General features: G+C 41.1%; 1 protein-coding gene and 2 long non-coding RNA genes across 3 annotated transcripts; 2 read left to right on the top strand and 1 right to left on the bottom strand.

Moving 5' to 3' along the window:
* Nucleotides 1-247: 247 nt before the first annotated feature.
* Nucleotides 248-6,702, top strand: LOC119882293 (zona pellucida-like domain-containing protein 1). The gene is made up of 10 exons (XM_038692295.1): nucleotides 248-921; nucleotides 2,009-2,229; nucleotides 2,350-2,531; nucleotides 2,889-2,961; nucleotides 3,763-3,860; nucleotides 4,182-4,262; nucleotides 4,453-4,624; nucleotides 4,699-4,804; nucleotides 6,144-6,179; nucleotides 6,386-6,702. Exons 1-10 carry the CDS (start codon nucleotides 783-785, stop codon nucleotides 6,553-6,555), a joined length of 1,278 nt encoding a protein of 425 aa, XP_038548223.1. The 5' UTR covers nucleotides 248-782; the 3' UTR covers nucleotides 6,556-6,702.
* On the bottom strand, nucleotides 6,296-10,108 carry LOC119882294. The gene is made up of 3 exons (XR_005440489.1): nucleotides 10,041-10,108; nucleotides 9,166-9,966; nucleotides 6,296-6,545 (listed from the first exon to the last, which is right to left on the bottom strand). It is a non-coding gene; the product is annotated as an uncharacterized LOC119882294 (long non-coding RNA).
* Nucleotides 10,109-12,862: 2,754 nt separating this feature from the next.
* Nucleotides 12,863-15,077, top strand: LOC119882251. Its single transcript, XR_005440480.1, has 3 exons — nucleotides 12,863-12,881; nucleotides 13,334-13,468; nucleotides 14,848-15,077. It is a non-coding gene; the product is annotated as an uncharacterized LOC119882251 (long non-coding RNA).
* The last annotated feature ends 7,867 nt before the right edge of the window (nucleotides 15,078-22,944 follow it).

Below are 22,944 nucleotides of genomic sequence, written 5' to 3'. Positions count from 1 at the left end.
TACCCACACAGCCCTGCATCAGACCGTGAGTTGACTGTTCAGTTCATGTGAATGTGGTCCACAGCAGCAGCCGATGACAGCTTAATTCCTGGGCCGGGCCCCCCTCCTGCTGAGGCCCACCGTTTGTGTGAGCTGACAGACGGAGATCAGAGGAGAGACGAGTGGGAACCCTCCAAGTATGCTCAGGTTTCTGGGCGCTGTGAAAAGATTTGTCCAGGCCATTCAGATCTGACGGGAGTTTCCCATGTTTTTTTTTTTTTGTATAAGTGTTTGGATAATAAGTCCCTCTATCTTTCTCATCTGTGCACACACAACCAATACATTTAAGATGTTGTATTTAGTTTAGATCCTTGATGCCACCAAAAAATACATGACACAGTGTTGAACTTTTCTCCCGTCACAAAGCAGAGAAAGAGGGGTCCCAGCCAATTACTTTGGAAAAGGCAGGAAACAGGTGGGGGAAATGGAAATGGGGGTAGAAAGAGGGGAGTGGGATGAAATGAGCTAGAAAGAGGGGCGACCTCAGTTTAAAAGGGGTTGGGTAATAGAGGTTTTGGGGCAACATGAGCAACTGAACTAAAAGGGGTAAGAGGGAGCAGAATCAGAAGGATTAGGGGACCTGTGGGAAGAAGGTTGCACTACTTTGATAGAGGTCAGAGCGTGCAGAACTCAAGGAAACAGGCGAGGCAGGGCAGCATTGTTTTTCATCTAATTTTGAGATAAGTGCTGTTTTTATACACGTACCTAAGGAATGTGGTTAATGCAATGTTGACCTTCTGAAGATGACAGCGGGCAAACCTCTCTCAAGTGCTGAAATGACAAGAATGTGCTTCATCTTCCTGCTGATGAGTAATGCCGTTTCAGTCTCCACACAGTTTAATGGGTACAACTGTGATGCCAACTACCACAGCAGGTTTCCAGGTAAGAACCCACCATGTAACAATGTTTTCTCTTTATGATCCTGTCATTCTGCCTACATGTATGGAGCAGAGGTAAAACTTTAATACATAGTTCATAACACATTATAACACACTAGAATGTAGTTGCAAATATAAGTAAATATCAAAGTGTTTATTAATGCATATGTCAACAAATACTCGCCCTAAGGCGGCACAGCCTTACACTTAACTGCCTATTTACATGCACAAATCATTCCCAGGCAAACTGTTTATGAAAGCATTTAAATAGAGAAAAGACAAATTATTAAATATGATTACAACTATGTTAAATTATGTTAACAAGGAATCATTAACAGTTTTGGATGCATCACAGGAGGATTTTTAAAGGAGAAGTTGTGCTTTTTGACAAATACTTAAGCAGAAAAATTTCTTATATCTGCTATCTACAGTTAGATTATAATGTGTTTTACAGTTTTAATGTTACCGCTTATAGTATTTAGCACTAAATAATGTACTTTCTATTTTACCATACTTATCTAATGGTTTATTCATAAAACAAATAGCTTGATAAAAATGGTATACCTTGTTATACATTTAACAACCAAATTAGCTACAGCACTAAAATCATGCTTATCAATAAGGGAGCAGTTCTGTACTACTGACTACACTGACATCATGTCCTCTGTTTATTTTCTAGGATTTTAGCACCATGGGGGTAGTTGACACTACAGTTAGAAATGTACAAATATGTAAGATTGATTCTATGTTTAGACTCAGACTGATTAATTTTAAAATAAATAAATGATTCTGTCCTCCAGAATTTTATTCCTGGCAATGTAGGGAGGGCTTTAATAATAGTTAGGAAATGATATGGTAAAAACCTTTTTCTAAAGAGGTTTTCATAATCTCCTAAAACTTTACTAAGAAGCTTACTGGAAAGAATTGAAACTACCTGAATAGACTTTCTTTTTGGTATCTAAAATCCTGCCTATGGCCCTGTTAGATAAAGGATAGATGGATAAGGAGTTACAAGTGCTCGCAAATTGCTTTTGTGAAACAGGCCCTAGAATTCTACAGCTAAATAAATGTGTTGTTAACCTTTCCTCCAGGTGAGCGGGACATCAGCGTGTACTGCGGGGTTCAGACCATCACCTTGAAGATCAACTTCTGCCCCGTGCTCTACTCCGGCTACACCAACGCAGATTTGGCCCTCAACGGTCACCACAGTGATGCCCAATGCCGTGGCTTCATCAACAACAACACCTTCCCCACAGTGATCCTGTTCAGCATCAGTCTCAGCACTCTGGAGGCCTGCGGAAACAGCCTGGTGGTAAAGAATAAATAAACACAAGACATTGGGTTTTAATAGAATCAATAAGCAACTTCATGAAGTTGTTTATTGACTTGGGAGAAGACAAAAGTGACAATGCTGAGATGTTTCTATCTGCAGGTCAGCACAGCCTACGGGGCCAATGCCTATGGGAACATGTCTCTGGTACAAATTGGGAATGTCTCCGGCTATATCGACACCCCTGACCCACCGACAATAATCAGCTACCTGCCCGGTTTGTTGTATAAATTCAGCTGCAGCTACCCACTGGAGTACCTGGTCAATAACTCACAGCTGGCATCGTAAGTGGCTGCCAAAAAATCGAGTAACTTTCAGGAGTTACTCAATGGATTTGATATTAAGATTTCTTCATTTAATTAAGAATTTGTTTATTGTTCCCCTAAACTATGGTGACAATTATGCCCCTGGTTTTGGTATTCTAAGAACCATTAATATTAGAATATGCATATTTTCATAATAATGATGCAATCCTATAAACTGTCTCTTTTAGTCATATAAATAAATAAATAAATAAATGTACTACAGCTTTATCATAATACTACATCACAATTTGTGCTTTCAAAATCATGTTTATCAAGTGAACATCCACAAAAGATGAATAAATAGCATTGAAGTAAATGTGCTGCATCTCTTCACAGCTCCTCTGCTGCTGTTACTATAAAGGACAGCAATGGAACATTTGTGAGCACGTTGAATATGATCCTGTACAATGTGAGTACACAGCTGTGTTCAACTTATTATATACAGTAATTTCCACTTCAATGCATGATCTTTGAAGCTTTGAATTATGAGGTTCAGAAGGATATGTTTTAATGTCCATGATCTTTGAATCAGTTTGTGTTTTATTTTAATGAATCTGTTAATTAATTAGTTATCCAGTTAGGAGGATAATTGAAATATCATCAGATTTAACCTTATAAATTGTGATTTTCATATTTTTCTTATCAGAAAATTCACATGAAAATGCCTAAAACCAACACTGAATTGAATGTTTATTTAATTACAATGAACGTGGGCTCAGTGGTTTATTTTGAATCCCAGAAACATTGTTCTGCTGCAATAAATACTCACTAGTGCACAAAATGTATATTAATCCAAACCTGAAAATAGTTCCCACCGAATGCAGTGTTTACAAACAGTGTCCTGTTTGTGTAATGTTTGCTAAAAACTGACATGCCCAGCTATTTTAGGGAATTATGAAGCCTTTTTAAAAAAAAATCAAAACATATTCGTGACATGTTTTTAAAGAGTTAAATCTTCAGCAGGAAGAAATGGGTTTGGGGCTGACAGACACGCTGGTGAGGATAGAAAGTATTGAGAGATGGACTAATACACTGTTGGTTTTAGTCTTAACAGGATTTACTAACAAAAATGTAGAATATCACCAGCCTTATCTTTTAAACACTCATTATGTCAAGACTGAGCCTGTCTACTAATTGTAAGTTTCTAATTTGAGAAAACACAGTGAAAAACTAACCTTTTTATTTTGATTTTTCTCTCCACTTTAAACAGGATTCAACATATAATCAACCTCTCTCTATTCCGATGGCTGGACTGGCTCTCAAAACCAGAGTATTTGCAGCTGTAAAAGCCACAAACTTAGACAAACGGTACCAGATAACATCTGATTATTCGCTGTTCAATATTGATTTTCAAATGTAATAAATCTTTTTAGAAATATTGCTCATGTAGCAGACATTTTGCCATTACAACTTCAGTGAAGCCGGAATGATATTTTGTACAGCATCTTTCCCACCATCATTTTTACAGATTTAGTCAATTTTTCTATGGTTTGCCTACATTCATTATGCCATTATGTTATTATGCTACATGAAGGCGCCAGTCTGCAGCAGAGAAAGCCCAGATTTGTGCTTTCCCATGTGCAGTTAGATCTCTATCTTCTATCCCATCTCAGTTTTGTCTCTGTGCAGGTGGAACATCTTGATGGACTATTGTTACACAACCCCCTCAGGGAATCCTAATGATGAACTCCGCTATGACCTTTTCTTCGGGTAATCTAGCCTTTTTTTTTTTTTTTTACTTCAAGATGATGACTTGATAAACCACAAAAGGAAGTCATTACCTATTCAGGCTGTCCAAAGAGCTTAGCCCCATGAATGCTACCTTGTCAACGAGTGCTTAAGCATACATGTACAATTTATCATTTTGTGTGTACATGTGTGTTGTACTCTTTTGACACAGCTGCTACAAAGACTCGCAGACGACAGTTTTCGAGAATGGGAAGAGTCAGATGGGACGTTTTTCGTTTGAGGTTTTCCGTTTTGTTAAACACAGACACCAAAAGATGTCAACTGTGTTTTTGCACTGCGTCACGAAGCTTTGCAGGCCAGATGACTGTATCATGCTCATGCCAGTAAGTGCCAGTAAAAATCGTGAACCTCAATTTGTGTGTCAATGACTACTGAAATATGATCATGTGATTGGCAGATTTGTGGGCGACGGCGTAGGCGGGGTGGAGAGGAGAGCCTTGACTCCCCACCTGCAGCATCTGGGAAAGCTGTCATCACCGCTGGCCCAATCATCACCAGGAGTGGTATGAACAATAAACTGACACTGGTGGTTAACTGTAACAGGTTAAAGGAGTAGTTCCTATTTGGGGAAATACACTTATTCATTTCATTGCTGAGAATTAGATAACAGTATTGACACTTCTCACAATAATTTAGCATAGTTAGCATAAAGACGGAAACGGGGGAAAAAGCAAGGCTGCCTCTGTCTGTCCTATACCATCACCTCTGAAGTTCAATAATTGACTAATTTGCTTCCTTTCAGACTGTTTGGACACGGTTAGCTTAGCTTAGCAGGGGAAAACAGCAAATCATATAAATAGCATTCCACATAATCAGAGTGCTGGTCGGAACCACTGTAAAGCCCCTCGTTAACATTACCATTACCAAAAAGTCCTCTAAGCTAAACGACAACATCAGATGTTTTAACCAACCTCCAAATTGCGAACGCTATGAAGCTAGCGTAGCTACTTTGTTAAAAAAGAAACAAATCCATCTAGTTTCTCACGGAAAACACCGGCCCCCGGTTGAAAAGCAACTTACTATCATCCAACCAACCACCACTGGAGTACAACTTTATAGCTATTTATTATATGTGACTGTCTTTGTCATGTGTTTCATTGTACGGCTACAATAAATGTAAACATGAGTCATCATTTTGTGTGTCTAAAACAACCAAGGGCAAATTTTTTTGTGGAGGACAGGCTCGTATTCTCTGTCGTCAAACTGGCTTTATATCGGTATCTGAGGTTATGTTCAGTGCCAGTCTGGCCGTGCTGCCGGATTCTTGCTCTGGTTCTAATGCATTTCGATGCTGCTCCTGCCAGCATTCCCCGCCGGGTCCTGGGCCTGAAAACCTCTCCTCCTCTCAGTGGTCCAAAACCCCTGTGCTAGCAGTGTAAACACTCCCTGGTGCTCCGAACTCCCAGTCCAGACAGCAAGCAATAGGAGGATACACTGAGCTAACTAGCTAATGGCAGCTACAGCTAGCAGCAGTTAGTGGCAACTTTGGTGATATACTGCCCACTATTTGTTTTGAGTATGAATTTGACAGGTGGCCATCATTGCACCTTTAAAGAAACCTGATAATGTGTTAGTGAGCTTTAGATATTTTGTTACCTTTGGACAGAGCCAGGCCAGACTGTCTTCATGCTAAGCTAAGCTAGCAGTCTCCTGGCTGCAAGCTCATATTTAATGGCCAAATATGACAGTGGTATCAATCATCTTCTCTAATTCTCAGCAAGATAAGGCGCAAATAAGGATATTTCTGAAATGAAAAACTATTCCTTTAAATACATACACAAAGCCATTGGAGATTGAAGTATTTGTAAAAACAATTCTAATACTTTAAAAATATTTTTTCAGATGAAACTCGTGTCAACAACTCCCAACTTGGTAAGCTCCCTTATGCAACGTTACAAAACATAAAAAAGGTTTAAAATGCCACCTGTGATGGTGTAAACATAGCAGATATCCAAGAAAATTAATGACCGAACAAAAAGGTTCCACTTTTCTTTCTGAAAGAACAATTTATTATGTTAAGGCTACGTCAAAGAACATGTCTGTTTCTATCTTCTGCTTTTCCTCATCTTTCCATCCTCCAGAATCTGGTAACCCCTCCAAGCATATGAACCCGGTGACCAGCGCTCTGATCTCAGGCGTGGTCATCCTGGGCGGGATCAGTGTGTGTCTCTTCCTGCTGTCAGTCCACCTCCTGCAGAAATCCCGCCTCCCAACATCCACAGCCTCAGGTGTTTGGAACCCCAGCTTTAAATGAATAAACATGTATACTGTATATAACATCTTGATACTGACAATGTGTGCTGATACACATGTTGGGAACACAGACTTAAACAAATGGATAATGTACATGTGTGCTTTCCTTTGTATACGCATTATTAAATGTGCATATTGTATTGTTTCAGGTGTTGTGTATTTATTTCATTCAATATCATTATTCTTGTTGTTATTCATTGTCATCCATTGTTCAGCCAATGACAGTGTTTACAAACAATTTACACCCATAACGATGCAAATGCAGTAACCTTCATCTTTAGAACTTGTAATAAAATACGGCATCAGAAATGCGTGTGTAACTTCCCCTTTCTTTCTTTAATGTGAGCCATCACCTCACAATTCTTCATTTCCCCCCCACATTAGCTTCACAAACGCCAGCTGTGTTTGATGAAAATTAGTTATTTTGTCAAATTAGATCTTTGACAAATGGCTTTGACAAGGCTTTAAAAAAAGGCTGAGGCATTGTTTTTTGTTTTACTGTCAAGCATTTCCCACATTATAATCCTGTATGTTAAAATCAACTAATCATGCAGTGTTTTGAAATCAACGAAGGGGATTCTTTTGTGGAAAGTGGATTTTATCTGGCTGTAAAATACTTACACTAATGTGTATTCACTTTCACTGTAAACCCAATAAAGTTCAGAATACTCAATATATTTGTGGAAACTGATTACCTCAAACCTTTACAGTAGTGGTAATAATTTGAGTAAACCTTAACTTAAATATAATAAATTTCTTTAAAACAAACGTTTAATTTCTGCATTCTAAATTACATTGATTCACTGATGCTTATTAAAAATTAAATTCCACTAATTCTTTACTCAATAAATGTAACTGTGCACAACTTATATTCAGAGGCAAAGTATTGTGCTAGACTCAAATTCTAATGGAAACTCTACTACTAGTCAACTTGAAATTTACAAGATATCCATTTTCAGATAGTCCTGAAACATAGGAATACAACTCCGTTACTACAATTCGAGTTCCCTTTGTAGTATCAAAACCCTAAACAGCTGTCATTTCTACATTTGACACAAAATAAGGCAATCATGCGTAAAGCTGAATAGACCAATTGACTGCTTGATCAGATAATTAACCAGCAACAATTTTAATCAATTTGTTTCCATTCTTTTTGTAATAATGTTGAACATTCTCCATTTCCAGATTCTTAATGATTTTTTTTGGTGTTAAGTGATAACTTGAATCTCTTTATTTCCTTTTACTACTTACTGTGTTTTGTGAAAAAAGCAACTATGCATAATTTTATTCCATGAGCAGCACTTTTACTTAAAGGTAAAAGGGAGCTTTAAAGGTGGAGTTTTATGGAATCATAAGCAATGCAAATTGTTAAGTAGACGAGGTAATGGAACAATCAGGGTTTCTGCAGGTTTCACCTGGTCAAAAAGACCATTATGAATGAAATTTAAAACCTATATCATGACTTCAAGAAACAAGGAGAATGCAGTCACAAAATTACTTGCAGAGTAAATCAATGTATTCAAATTAGGGTCGAGAGATGTCTATAATGAAACACCGGGATGGACGATGACATCGATAAGCTACGTAATTAATAAGCTGGCATGTGGTGGACCTGCTGATGTGAAAAATGGATCACCAGTAGAAAAAAAAAAAAAAGAGTTCTGTGTCTTTGGCAACTTTGTAAAGCTTAACCTACTGCTGATGAATAAACTCAGGGGAGCAGACAGGGAGACAATAAACTACACCCCAAAAGCTAAACTTGCTAAGTAAGTCTGCTGGGGTTGAATTATAACCATTAGGTCTGGGAAATTATTTGGTTGGTTTTGATACTCTCCACAGTGACTTTATATTCATTGCGCAGCACCAAGCTGTTTTGAGCCTCACCACCTTATAATGGCAGGAACACACATGACCTCAGAATCATTACAGATTCAGTTCATTTTTGCCTTGTCTTAATTTACTACTTTATACATTTGTAGAAATTAACATAAATAATAGGAAACATGAGAACCACCTACCTTCTGTATTATAATCATTTCATTTGTACGTCAAAATCCAAAAGAATAATCTCATTAGCTTAAAAAGGACCAACGTTAGTTTGCATCCCTAATTTGCTTTAACATTACTAACCTCAGCTACTCCGTAGTCAACACCGTCCTCTTTTTAATTTAACTATCAAGATGTACAGTAGAAGACAGAGCTGGAAACCGGACAACTGCGAGGCCATTCAAATACATTGCTAGAGACTGGTTTTAAGCCCCAAGATCTGTTTTTCCATCCAAGAACCGATCAGGTTGCACTTCCCCATAGCTGAAGAATAAATCCGTTTTATATCTGTGGTACAATCCGAAAGATTTGCAGCAATAACACGAAAGCTGCCTGTTGGTCTTTGTAGTCGTAATACAGCAAATTATATTTGGACCAGCGATAGAAAGAACTACACCACCACGGGAGGAAAAACCATTCCGAGCACTGCGGGGCCATTTCAATGAGCATTAGAGGTAGCATTACATGGACGCTGGGAAATAAATACCCGTTTAAAATTATTTAAGACCTAGAACACAAACTTTTTCAATGTAAGACTTTAAGGCCTGGAGGTGGGGCTACGTACAGAGGCCCTGCTGGAGGCACTCTCCTCCTCGTTGTTGGGCGGAGCCGCTCCTTCCCGGGAGCGAGGCGTGGAGGCCGGAGCCTTACGGCAGGACTTGGGAGGTTAGGTCTAGGAGTCTTTGTACTCCTGCAGGAGGAGGAAGTGACATCAGCCGCCACAGTGATATCACCCGTCAGTGTGTGCGCGCATCTCATCTTGTGGACCTCGTCACAGCTGGCCTGAACGTGCTGCAGAGCCTGAAGGATTGGGGTCTGAGTGTCAATATCTCCTGAAGCGATCAATAAGCCTGTGTGTACTGACAGCTGTTCTTGGTGTTGCTCAGGCTCAGCCTCAGGTTGTCCATGAGCTCCAGGATCTGTTCCAGGGTTACTGCTGTAACTGAAGACTGAGGACGGACACACAACCGCTGTTCATCAGGTACCCAGACAGAGTCTTCACCTCTGTGCTATCTGTCCTCATTCATTTGTCTTCACCTCTGTCCTCATCAATCTGTCCTCATCGTTCCATCTCTGTCTGTTCTCACCTCTGTCTCAGTCTGTCCGTCCTCACCTCTCTTGCGGCGCTGGTTGTTCTTGATCAGCTGGGCCTTGATTTTCCCAGCGTGTTGTCGTGATTGGTGTCTCAGGTGGTGGTGAACTGGTGACAGGGACAACTCAGCACTCTCGTCACCATCTTCTCACTAGGCCTGGGAAACAGACGTTAACGGGGACCCAGGAGTCTCTAAGACGAGTGTCCAGGTGTGTTCCTGTCATACCTCTCTGCAGAGCAGCAGCAGCAGACAGGACATGGCCTCCGGGTGTTCTAGGAACACAAAGACAAGAGTCAGAGGACTGATCAGACTGAAGGTCAAGGACCCTTTCCTGGACACCACTCACCTTTATATTTAAGGTGCTGCAGGATGGGGATGATGGTCTCCAGGGGGACGCTGTGAGCCAGAACAGCTGCCAGGTGTTTACTGCTCGAAGCTCTCCCAGTCTAGAGACTAAACTGTGGACAAAAAAAAGAAGACACAAGGACAGGTGGACACATGAAGAAGACGCGGATGTTGAGCACAAAGTCCTTTCTGAACATCCCCAGGCTCCCCATCATCATGTGACACATCACCTCCTTCAGCTGCAACACCGAGAGACCTGCTTACTGAACACAACCTGTATCAGAACCAGAGTCAAGGTCCTGCAGAGGTGAGTCCTGATCAGCTGTTACCTGTGTGAGAGCATGGCGGTGATGGTGGGATGAGGTTTCATGGAGTGATGCATCACAAGGACGGCCGTTTTTAACGATACCACTATCGATACATTATTTGGTGACGGTTATTTGGAAAGACCAGACCCAACGGGAGAGAGAGAAGTATCCAATACATTCCATCAAACTCATTTTTGACAGCTATTTCCGGTCCCCCACCCCACCGGATGTCTGTATGTAACTGATAAGAGGGGGGCATCCGGTCCCGCCCCAACCGGAAATATGGCTGTATGTAACTGATAAGAGGGGGTTCATCCTGTCCCACCCCAGCCGGAAATATGTCTGTATGTAACTGGTAAGAGGGGGTGCATCCTGTCCCGCCCCAACCGGAAATATGTCTGTATGTAACTGATAAGAGGGTTGCGTACATCCTTCCATTGTGTGTTTTTCATTGATTTAAAGACTTTATTAAGTAATACAACTTGAATGAATTAACTAGGAGGTGTTTGTGACAATAAATTTATCATTAAAAAAGTATAGCAGTGAGTTATAAGTAAAAGGAGGAATCTCCGGGGCCAGCAAAGGATCAGTAGGAGGTTTCTTTGGAATCAAGTCAGTCTTTATTATTAAACAAGTGAAGAATAAATTGAAATAATGACAGCAAAGCAGTAAAATGGTATAACGGTGAGTAAAAATTACCTTCAACAGCATGCAGCAAAATAAGAGTGAGTTCCAAAATTAAACTTTGTAAAATCTTTGCTAAAGCTTTGAGTGACAAACTTACCATCATTTAAGAACTAAAGAATAAGATGAAATAATTACAGTAAAATAGTATAACAGTGAGTTAAAATTAAACAGCATTTTTAATTACCTTCAAAATCTTTGCTAAAGCTTTGTGTGACAAACTTACCATCAGTAAACAAGTGAAGAATAAATTGAAATAATGACAGTAAAGCAGTAAAATGGTATAACGGTGAGTAAAAAATTAAACAGCATTACAAATTACCTTCAACAGCATGCAGCAAAATAAGAGAGTGTTCCAAATTACTTTGCTATTGCTTTGTCTTACAAACTTGCCATCATTATCACTCCAAAGCTGTAGCCTAGTCTTAAACTTGTGAGTCTTAAAACTTTAATCCTTCTAGAGTCTGTGTCTCCTCTTCTCTGTCCTCTCTCATTCTGGTGTAGCATAGGGTGTGGGGTGAATTGAGGAATGTGCTCCACCCCCCGCACCTCCCTCTGTTTTCTCACCGAGTCGTGTTGGGGAGTCCTGGAACACCTCCCTCTGTTTTCTCAACGAGTCGTGTTGGGGAGTCCTGGAACACCTCCCTCTGTTTTCTCAATGAGGCGTGTTGTGTGTTTAGCTGCCATCCTCAGGTAATCTTGTAGACCAGTTATTAACTTTGGTTATCTATAACCCAGACTCCGGATGTTAAAAAAACGGTCTGGTTTTATCAGACAGAGTTCGTGAGTTCGTTTTTGAAACAGGAAGCTATTTTTATCAGCCGGAGACAAGAGTTTGGAACTAAATAATAATCTGGTTGTACCAGAAGTAACGGCCCCAACCCCTCATCAGTTATCTCCCACATGCAGAGCAGCACTCGTGTGTTTTTTTTGTTTTCTTACTTCTATAAGTACCCTACCAGAAATCCAGAGGTCTTCACACTAGTGACTTGAAACCAGAGCGATGAACCATCAAAGAGAACACGGTACGCATTCAGCCTTTCCTCCACAACTAAAGAAATAGCAAAAATCGACACTTTGTATTTTCATTCCTGCGTGTTTTCAATTAACAGTTTTTGACTTGATCGACAATGGGCTTCATTCAACCGAATATCAACTTGAAGGTAAGAGGGCCTTCTATGTACTAGAGTGAAATAGAAATGTTCTAAATTTAAAGTGTACTATCCTGATGTGTATTTTGTATATTGTTTTTACAGATTTGTACTCAGGCGAGGAAATAGGTTCTACAAGGGAGAATGGCATTCCATCAGCGCAGGTTGTAGATCTCACAGGAGAAGTCGGTAAGTAAGGTTACCTTAACTTTTAATCAGTGTGTAGGTTTTATTTATTTATTTACAAACTTTTACGTAGATGTGGTAACAGTACTCTTTTCTTTCATTACACCCACAGATGGTGCGAGCGATTGTGAACGGTACTTTATGCAGGGTCTCTCCCCTACCAATTACGAGGAGAACGGTCCGGTTCCGGAATCGGATCAGCCCTCGGCTTCGGTACCGCAAGTGTACATAACACCGGGCTCCCCGGAACACGTTGAGCCGGATTTGTCCCCGGAATCACCCGTCGATGATGTAGAGCGCTCCAGTCAGGCCGCAGATGGGAGGTCACGTAACGGATCACCGGTAGAAGCGCGGGGACTGATAGCGGAGGAAATCATTCATCCGGACCCAGCAGAACCGTGTACGCCGCTGAATCAGACTGAGCCTATACCGAACAACGGACCTCGGAAAAGGGAACACCGTAGAAGGCTCATTTCAACCAGCAGCAGCAGCAGAGCAGTAGTAGGAGCAGCAGTAAGTAAATTGTTATAACGCTCTAAAACCATTAACCTAGCAAATATGCAGTCATAAAAAAGTATAGCCTATATACACAGTTTTCCGTGATACCATGTTGCTGATTATTAGGCTATACAATTAATGAGTTAAAAGTATTCCACACTATTTTCTCAAATACAACAGCATGTCAAATGTTCTATGCAGAAAGTAGTCTTATGAGTTAACCTGACTCTAAAAGCTATTTTGCTTCTTTTTCATAAAGTAGGCTATTACTGTGGTGTTTGTTCGTTTGTTTTGCACTTCTACAGTGTTTTGGTACTGATGTCTGACATTCAGGGTATTTAGTTAAAAAACTAGTTTGCTTGTTTGCTATAAAGTATTAATGTAGTGATTTGTAGGGGTGATGCCTGACTTTCTGTATTAAAATACACAAAAGAGGTTAAAGTGTCTTTGTTTTTGTGTCCCTCCAGCAAACAGACCCCGACGATCCGTGAGAGGCTGTCAGAATTGCTGTCGGACTGCCCATGAACAACTAGTTCTAATGAGTAATGCTTTCCGACTAATGGGTGAAATGCTGGCTGTCTACAGTGATCATAATTAGTAAGGTGATTTATCTGAATTTGTTTTAAATGATTTTTTTTGTTTGTTTCATTTGGTAATTGTTTTTATTGTTGATTTTCACTTGCAATAGTTAGATAAACGTGTTTATCCTGTTTTTTATAGTGTCTGTTTTAAGGTTTAAGTGTGTTTTGATTTTATGATAATGGATGAAAACAAACCGTTAGGGCTTAGGCAGAGTTTATCAGACGAGGTAGATCGACATTATCAGAATGAGTCAAACTTTCAAAATGGTATAACTGAAAATAGTGTAATTGAAAACGAGACCTCCTCCAGTCAGTTCTTAGATCCGTTACACGCTATAAATCAAGCTCTCGTTGATCTGGAACGCTTAGAAAATGAAATACCAACTGCTTTATTAGATGAAATCAACCAAATGAATGAACCCTTTCACCAAAACAACATCCCCTCTTTACCCGAACCCGAGCATATTCCTGTCTTAAACTCATCTGTGTCTCCAGACCTGTTGATTCAAATACAAAATGCTCTCTCCGAGCTTGAAAAATGCAATCCCTGCCTTAAACCCCTCTACATCCTCGACCTATCAGACCCCCATTAACTCCCCCCTCATGGAGCAGGTAGCCAACACTCCTCCCTTGCAACAGCAAGGGGGCAGCGTGTCTCAAAATAATGACCCTGTGGCACCTCAAGCAAGAGTCATATCACGACATAGATTCTGTAATTATGAAATACGTCAGGTGTTGCGCTTTCCTTCTCCAACCAATTCAGAGGGTGTTGTGGATTATGCTCAGTTTTACAATGGTACACTGGAGCAGGTAGATGCGATTTTACAACAAGCCTTGTCACACAGGAGACCCCAAGATGTGGTGCAGTTGGAGCTAAGAGGTGAAAATCTCCGTAATAATGTATCAGTTATCTTACAGGATGGTGATGTTGACAATTTAGCGGGTTTTGAAAGACTTTTGCTTCGCATAGTACAATCCAATTGGACCATTATGACAGATGGTGATCTAGAACTGGTTCTCCAAGTGATCACCTGCCCTACAGGCGCGGGTAAAAGAGCAATGGTGGATAAAATGTTACAAAGCGAAATCTTAAAAAAAAACAACGCTTTCTGTACATTGTAGAAAACGAGGGGAATCACTTGTGTTTCGCCGTCTGTCTGGCTCATCTTCTACATCCCCTCCTCAACGATAGACAGGCTCTTGAATGCGGCAGAGAGATTCAAAACAAAGTGGGAATGGATGAACAGACACCTGTAGCCTTAAGCGACATCACGCGATTTGAACGTGCTTTGGACTGCAAAATTGTAGTGTTTTATAGAGGAGACGACGATAGGGCCCTCTGTAAATTCATGACCAAAAGCCCAACACAGAGTAAAACCCTATTTTTGTTTCTCTTTCAGAACCACTACTATGGTATAAAAAATCTAAAGGCCTTTCTGGGTTCCCCATATCTGTGTGAGTACTGTTACACAGGGTACAACGGTGTGCTGAGTCACCGATGCCCTGCTCATTGTTCCGTTTGCTTTGACCCTACCTGTAATCAGAAGGGGTTCCAGCCTATTGTGTGTAAAGAGTGTAACAGGACATGTCGTTCAGAATTCTGTCTGACAAAGCACAAAGAGCCTACAGAGAGGCCCAGACCAAAAATTAGCCAGCACGTGCTCGTTGTACAAAAAATGTAACAAATGTGCACAGCTTTACTACTCAGCGATGAGTGGTGAAGGTAAACCACACACATGTCCTGCGGTGAAGTGTAAAATCTGTGGTGAGAAGTTGACCTCTGACGTTACAGATAAGAGTGAGATGCACCAATGCTACATCCAGACACTACCACCTGAAACAAAACACACAGAAAATTGGTGTTTTATGATTTTGAAACATACGTCAATGAAAATGGCGTTCACATACCCTTTTTGGTGTGTACAAAAACGTTAGATGGCAAAACATGGAGCTCTCAAGGCAGAAATTGTGCCAACGAGTTTCTCACGCATTTCAGACGCCCTCTGTACAAAAATGCTGTGTTTATTGCTCACAATGCTCGAGGTTTTGACTCCTACCTACTCCTCAACGCCATGCTTGAACAAGCATTAAAACCCTCTTTGATTTTGCAAGGTTCAAAAGTCATCTGTATGACAGATCCTGATTTTAATCAAAAATACATTGACTCACTGTCCTTTCTTTCCATGCGTTTAGCCGATATGCCAAAAGCTCTCGGTTTTGATGACAGAATTAAAGGCTATTTTCCCCATAATTTTAGCTCACCTGCCCATTTGACCTACACAGGTCCCTACCCGCCAAAATGTACGGTACAGAACGCATGACTACGGTACAGCTGAAAGACTTTAACACCTGGTACGAGACGGCGCGCTGCGGTACATTTGATTTCATGAGAGAGGCCCGCCTCTATTGTGAAAACGATGTTGAGATTCTCGCAGAGGGATGCAAGCTGTTCAGAAAACAGTATATTGATGAAACAGCGGTTGACCCTTTTAGCCGCGCGACTATAGCATCTGCATGCATGAAAGTGTTTGTGACCAACTTCCTTCCTCCTAAAAGTTTGGCCATCCCCGATCCCAATAACTACACACGCCAGTTCAAAACGTATTCGAACGCAGGCATACAGTGGCTGCATTGGGTGGCTAGCACCGAAAACATCTTCATTCAACATGCTTTAAATGAGGGGGAAAAACAACTAGGAAAATACTTTGTAGATGGTTTTGCAGAGATCCAAGGTGTGAAATATGTATGGGAGTTTCTGGGATGTTTTTTCCATGGCTGTCCGAGTTGTTTCAAAGCTCATGAGACCAATCCTTTGACCGTACCCTTTTGAGGATGCATGCGAGGAGCGAGGAGAAATTACGTGAGTTACAGGCCATCCACAATGCTAAAGTGATTGTCATGAGAGAGCACACATGGACCGAGATGAAAAATCACATCAGGGGTTAAAAGATTTTCTCAAACAGTATAAAGCTCCTCAACCTCTCTCACCCCGCGAAGCTTTGTATGGGGGTCGAACCTGTGCAGTAAAGTTGAGACACACTGCGGGTGCTAATGAAACGGTAGACTACTTTGATGTGACATTGCTGTATCCCTATGTCAACTGTAACTTTCCCTATCCTTTGGGGCACCCAAAATAATCTACAAAGATTTCAAAGAACCCCAAAGCTACTTTGGAATAATCAGCCAAAATCTGTCCACCACAGGGTTTATTTTTTCCTGTTTTGCCCTATAGAACTGCAGCTGGTAAACTTGTCTTCACACTCTGCCGAACGTGCGCTGAACTTAATTTTCAGGAGGGTCCATGTCAACACAGTGATGAGGACAGAGCGATGACAGGGGTCTGGGTCACTCCTGAATTTAACAAGGCCTTGGAGATGGGGTATCGGGTAGCTGAGATCACAGAGGTATGGCAATTTGATAGACAGAGCGACTCGATTTTTGTTCAGTACATGCACACTTTTCTGAAGGGTAAACAGGAAGCTTCAGGTTACCCCCCTGAAGCCAAAGATCAGGCAGCCCGAGAAAAGTACATCAAAGACTATCAGACCAATCAGGGTGTTTTGCTGGATGCGTCTAAAATTCATCCGAATCCTGCAAAAAGACAAGTCTCCAAATTATGTCTCAACACATTCTGGGGGAAATTTGCACAGCGCTCGAATCAGACACAGACTAAACTAATCACTGACCCTGAAGAGTTTTTTAACTTTATGTTTTCTGGAAAATTAAAGTTAATTACTTTTCCTTTGTCAACGACAAAACAGCATTGTTGCAGTGGAGTTATGGTGAGCAATGTATTGCCCCTCCAAACAAGGTAGACAACGTCTTTATAGCTGCTTTCACCACAGCTTATGGGCGTCTAAAGTTGTACAGTTATTTGGAGCAGCTGCAGGAGAGGGTCTTGTATTATGATACAGACAGTATTATCTATGTCACAAAAGAGGGGGAGACGGCTTGACCTGGGTAATTACATGGGAGATTTGACTGATGAGTTAGATGGTGATAGCATAAAAGAATTCGCGGCCGCGGGTCCTAAAAGTTATGCGTACCAGACTCGTAACAACAAAGTAGTACTTCGTGTAAAGGGTATCACTCAAACGCATGATTGTTGTGAACAAGTTAACTTTAACAGTGTCAAACAGTTGGTGGAGAATTATGTGCTAAACTCTGATGATGGGGTGTAATTGAAACACCTCAGCACAATATTGTACGAGATAAAAGGGGGTTTTTCCTTAGAAACTCATCATTCCAGAAAAAGTTTAGAGTGGTGTATGACAAGAGACGGTTACTGAGCCAAGGTCAAACCCTGCCTTTTGGCTATTGAAGAAAAAAATGTTTTCATCCAATGAAATTGAGTTTGACCCTAGACTAAGAACACCTTTCTCCTGTCAAATTGTGGGGCCAAGCGGGTCCGGTAAAACTTATTTTGTAAAGTCTGTGTTGGAATCCTGTAATCATGTCATCGACAACATGCCTAGTAATATTGTTTGGATTTTTACTTCTTATCAACCGATGTACACTGAACTGCAGCAGAATAAAAATCAAATTTGTTGAAGGATTGCCTGATTCTTTTGACGATGAAATTCTATTCCCACCTGATCAAGATCATCTTATAATTTTGGATGATGTCATTTTCCAGGCCTCTGATCACCCTGAAGTTGTGAAAATTTTCACACAGTACAGGCACCACAAAAAAATGAGTGTCATCATGTTGACTCAAAATGTATTTCACCGTGGAAAGCACAGTAGGACAATTAGTTTAAATAGTAACTATTTGGTTTTGTTTAAAAACCCTCGAGATAGATTACAGATGAGTATATTAGCTCAACAAATATTTCCTGGACGAAAAGCCTTTTTCTTAGAAAGTTTTGAAGATGCTACCAAAGATCCTCACGGGTATTTAATCTTGGACCTCACACCTAGTTGCCCAGAAACTTACAGACTAAGATCAGGAGTGCTACCCCACCAGTGGCCCGTTGTCTATCTTCCCAAATCAAAGTCCTGAGCCAACATGTCAGCACGTTTAAAAAGGAATGCGCCTTTACTGAGGGCTTTATGTCACGCCACGCCTCAAAAGCGTAAAGATATTCTCAACAATTGCTCATCGGACTTTCTTCAGTCTTTGTGTGAACTCTCTTTGAATCTTTTAAAAGGAAACATTCCTATGACCTCAGCTCAATATAACAAACTCAAAAAACAAAGAAAATTATAAGGTTGCTGGCTAATAAAAAAACAAGTCTTAAAACCAAACATAAGGCTCTGACAAAACAGTCTGGAGGCTTTCTGTTACCTCTTCTTTCAACAATCCTTCCTGTCATTTTGGGAGGGCTAATTAATAGATAAATCATGAGTCAGAAATGTTTTTGGTGACGCCTCAGCAACTAAACCGGCTGAATCATTCTGTACCATCTGCATCCAACGCTGAAATAATGAGACATACGGTAGAAATGATTTGGATGAAAAATGAGGGCAATACTAAACGATGGTATGAACGCTTATGAAAAAATTAAGAAATACAATGCCCTGCTGCAAAGATACCTAGCTCTGGTCAAACAAGGAGAAGGAAGAACGCACATTACTCTGACAGTAGCTAAAGATTCTGAGGCACTGAAGCAGCGCGTAGAAGGAGGAGAAGAAGAAGAGAAGAAGACAAGAACTGGATGAAACAGCAAGGGAGGTTGTACAAAACTTGCCGGCTCGCTATCGTAACAATGCACAGTACATCATAAAGAATTAACCAAGAGCCGAGGTGGGTGGACTCCCAGGGGAGAGTTTGTGTATAACGGAGATGTTGTGAAAGGTTCACACCTGCTTGACTTGTTTAAAAGTCTGACCGTCTCCCTTAAAAAATCCCAGCCTCCTAAGGGATGGACAGGTTTTTTGAATACTTTGTCAGAACTCAACATCCCTTTATCAATGATGAGCAACCCTCAAGCTCGAGAGCTATAGGCAACTTCAAACGGTAGGACCCCGGGAAGATGAGGAGGAGGTGATCCCTGCCGATAAAGAGGGAAGGGAAAAAGCAGACACCCCGTGCCCCTCGCAGGGATGGAGAGGATGATGAGACACAGCCCTTACTATTTAAGAAGGGAAGAAAACACGACGAGCATCTTTAACCCCCCAGTGGGAAGAGGTGGACGCCTCGCCACCCTCAAGAAGAGAAAAAGAAAGAAACTCACCCCCCTTGCTCCACGATGGCTTAATTTTAACCCATAATAAAAACAATTCAAGCTAAAGTTATTTGTCTCAAGATTCATCTTTATTTATAACTTATAACAGTCTTTGAACATTTGTAAAGAACAAACTGTGTGGTGAAAATGCGGCTCTTTGTTGCCTCATACAACGTTGATATTTTTTCACAAAATTGGATACCATAGAATCATTTCTTGTAAAATCATCATGATACAAAGACAGCACATTCTCAAAAGATAGACCGCAGGCTCGATGACACAAATAGAACACACAATGCTGACCACATGTGGTAGACAGTGTATGCTGAAACTGATGTGTATGATATGAAATGGTTTCACAGCGTTTTTTTAAAAATTCCAAGATACTTTTGGGTAATGTGAAAACTCTGGTGAGAATCCAAAAGAATCAAAAAAGCTAGCTTTCTGACCTTCCTCAAGAGTGAGCGCCAGCCAGTGCTCCCCAGGCTCGTGTGCAGGGTGGGTGTTAACTATCATGTAAGCAGGTAGTCTAAAGGACTGTCTCAGTAAAGGTAACTGATCCGAAGCCCACACGCCACAAAAGGAATCTCCAAGTAAATGTCGCAATATTCCTTCCAATTCATGGTTGTTCATATTGCTTTAGTAATAGTCCACCAACACTTGTCGTTTTGAATTTATTTCCAGAATAGATTCGTAACACGCGTAAACAATGAGAGTTGTGGTATGAGGTAAGGGCACTCGGAATCTCATTTCAAGTCTTAAACTCCCGTTGGAAATGGTTGACAAAGCGTCGCTGTCTTCACTGGCATTGAGGTTGAAAACAAACAAAGAGTAACCTTGCTGAAATTCTTCCCGGTTGATGCTCAGAGGTAAATCTTTTAGATGTCTCCCTGTGGCGGTAAACATATTATAAAATTCTCGGACAGACAACCCGTGGTTAAATTGAGGCTGGAAAGCTTTGGCTGGGACTTGTCTCCCGTCCTGACACAATGCCATGTATTCTACATCATTGTGTATAAAATTGAAAGGTGACAGGTCTCTCTTTCCTGTGAAGGCTTCGTGGTTTACCATGGCAATAACTAGATATTTAGGTAACGTTCCTAGGAAGATTTTCTTGGTTGCATATCCGTGAATTCGCGGGTATAGAATAGGTTTTGACATTCACACGGGATAAGGGGTAGAGGGCGTTCCCCCTCATTAAGGCCGATGCATGACCTATTCGCACTGCTGGGGATACAGTGACTTTCTTAACAAACAGAGAAGCCCCCAGTATTTTTAATCTGTAAGTACTGGCTGCCCCAGCCATGAGAGAAAAGGCATCGCTAGCCCTGGTTAGCTTAATTCTTAAATCCACAGAGTTCAGGAGAAGCCTCTCGCTGAAAAAAATGTCACTATGAAGAGGGCCCAACATGTACCTCCTTCGATTCTTCACTGAATTGAGCTCTCTGTACTAATCCTTTGTTTGGCCCATCATCTATCACCACTGAGTCCATAGACCCCGCTGTGTCTTTGTAAAATAATCCGGCGGTGAACTGGCTTTTTAGAGTATCTTCAGAATAGTTGAGCAGGGTTTCGATCATTGCTCTGTAGGGGTGTGTAGCGCTGGACTGTGAAATCAGTCTATCTCCCAAAATACGTCGCATTGGCTGAAGATTGTATTTAGGGGATAATTGATGAGACCCACAGAGGCATCGTCAGCCAGGTCTGATCCATCCGCATTCGTAATTTTCAAACGCAGGTGTAACAGGGTGTCGTTCAAATCCAAATATTTTTCCCCGTCACCGGGATAAAGAATTCAACGGGACCTCCATCAGTAATGGCTGACAGAGGCATGACTTCTGTGTAAATCTTTTCATCGATAGAGAGCTGTGTCATAGGAGCTGAAAATAAATCCAATTCCCCCATAGTGCATTCGGCCGATTTGTGATGTAAAAGAGCCATCTTTTCTAAAATTATCAGAGGCCCTTCTGCTAGTGTGCTTCCTCTTGGTCTTACTTTTTTCAACTGATCTTTTTCTTTTTATATGCCCTGCTTTTACACGCCGCCCTGGCGGTCTCTTCCTTGCTCTTCGAGCCAACACCATCATGCTGCCTGACCCTTCTTGAACACCTTGGGCCGAGCGATCACCTAATTTACCAACGGCGTGGGTTATCACCTCTGAGGCTATGTTTTTAGCGCTGATTTAAGATGAGGCTTAGCAATGGCAAAACCTCTTTTCATCAGCGGTGCAACAAAACGAAATAATTTTGAGAATATAGACCCTATGCCTCTCCCGTACATCACGGGAGCCCCGCTAAAACCAGGGAGAGCACCCCCTACTTGATTTTCATAATAGCTCACAAAACGGTGAGGATCGCGGGTATGATGTATCATTTTGTCACAGAAGATGCAAAGTTTTTTGAAGGTCTAAAATGGAGTTTCACAATAGTCTTTCCAAAAGTAAACTTCACCGGTGTATTTTGATCCGTTTTAATCTCTATGTGAATGTTTTCAATGTGATTCTTGATCACTGGAAGGTAGCAGGGGGATTAAAAATTGTGTGATGTCCCCGTATGTTCCTTGTATATCGATCGTTCTCAAGAGCGGAGCGTATGTATCGCCAACCACTGATGTCGAACCAGATCACTGTAGACATATAGATGGGACATACCAGCTTTTATATCTGCTGGGTAGGGTGCCATCCTCTGATTGAACTGTAACCATTTCCCCGGTTCAAACCCCAACATGTAAGCAACAGGAGGATAAAAACGGAGGTGAAATTGCCCCCCTGCCTGAAATTCAAATCTCTTTTGAATGGTACTAAAGACAAATAAATATCGGAGCCAATTTTTTCTAAGAAATGCATGCAGCTCGAGCCTGAGCTGCTCTATGTTGTGATAATATCCTCCCCTAAACCTCTGACGGTGGACCTCACTGTCTGACTCTCCTTCTGAGGGTTTATTCCTCCAATCAAAGTAGGCATCCCCATTAGATATGTTAAACCAGGTATGCGGATATGAAATCTCTGTCAAGGCCACTTGCACCGTCCCTCTAAATTAAGATGCTGCGCTAAATCTACATGGTAGCTAGAGCTCGTATTATTTTTAAATACTTCAGACTGGCGTTGGAAGGTAAAGTCACGTAAAACCCCTCTCCGGAGGCTTGATCCATGTTGTAATGACTACAAATCAAATGTATCTGTTTTTTTATATTTTTTTAGGTCTCTTGCTTTGACCCAGCTGTTAAACTTCTCAGGCCAGTTTTTCCAGCGCACAGCATTTCTGTTCTCCCCCTGAATCTACGTTCCTCTAAGATTTCTGCAACCGGAAATGCTTTGTCCTTAGAAATCAA

Source organism: Micropterus salmoides, unplaced genomic scaffold (assembly GCF_014851395.1).
Source record: "Micropterus salmoides isolate LMB-PRFRI ecotype aquatic unplaced genomic scaffold, ASM1485139v1 Ms_hic_scaffold_3, whole genome shotgun sequence".
NCBI classification, from domain to species: Eukaryota; Metazoa; Chordata; class Actinopteri; order Centrarchiformes; family Centrarchidae; genus Micropterus; species Micropterus salmoides.
The sequence above is the reverse complement of the archived record's forward strand: the minus strand, read 5'-3'. Positions and strand labels throughout refer to the sequence as shown.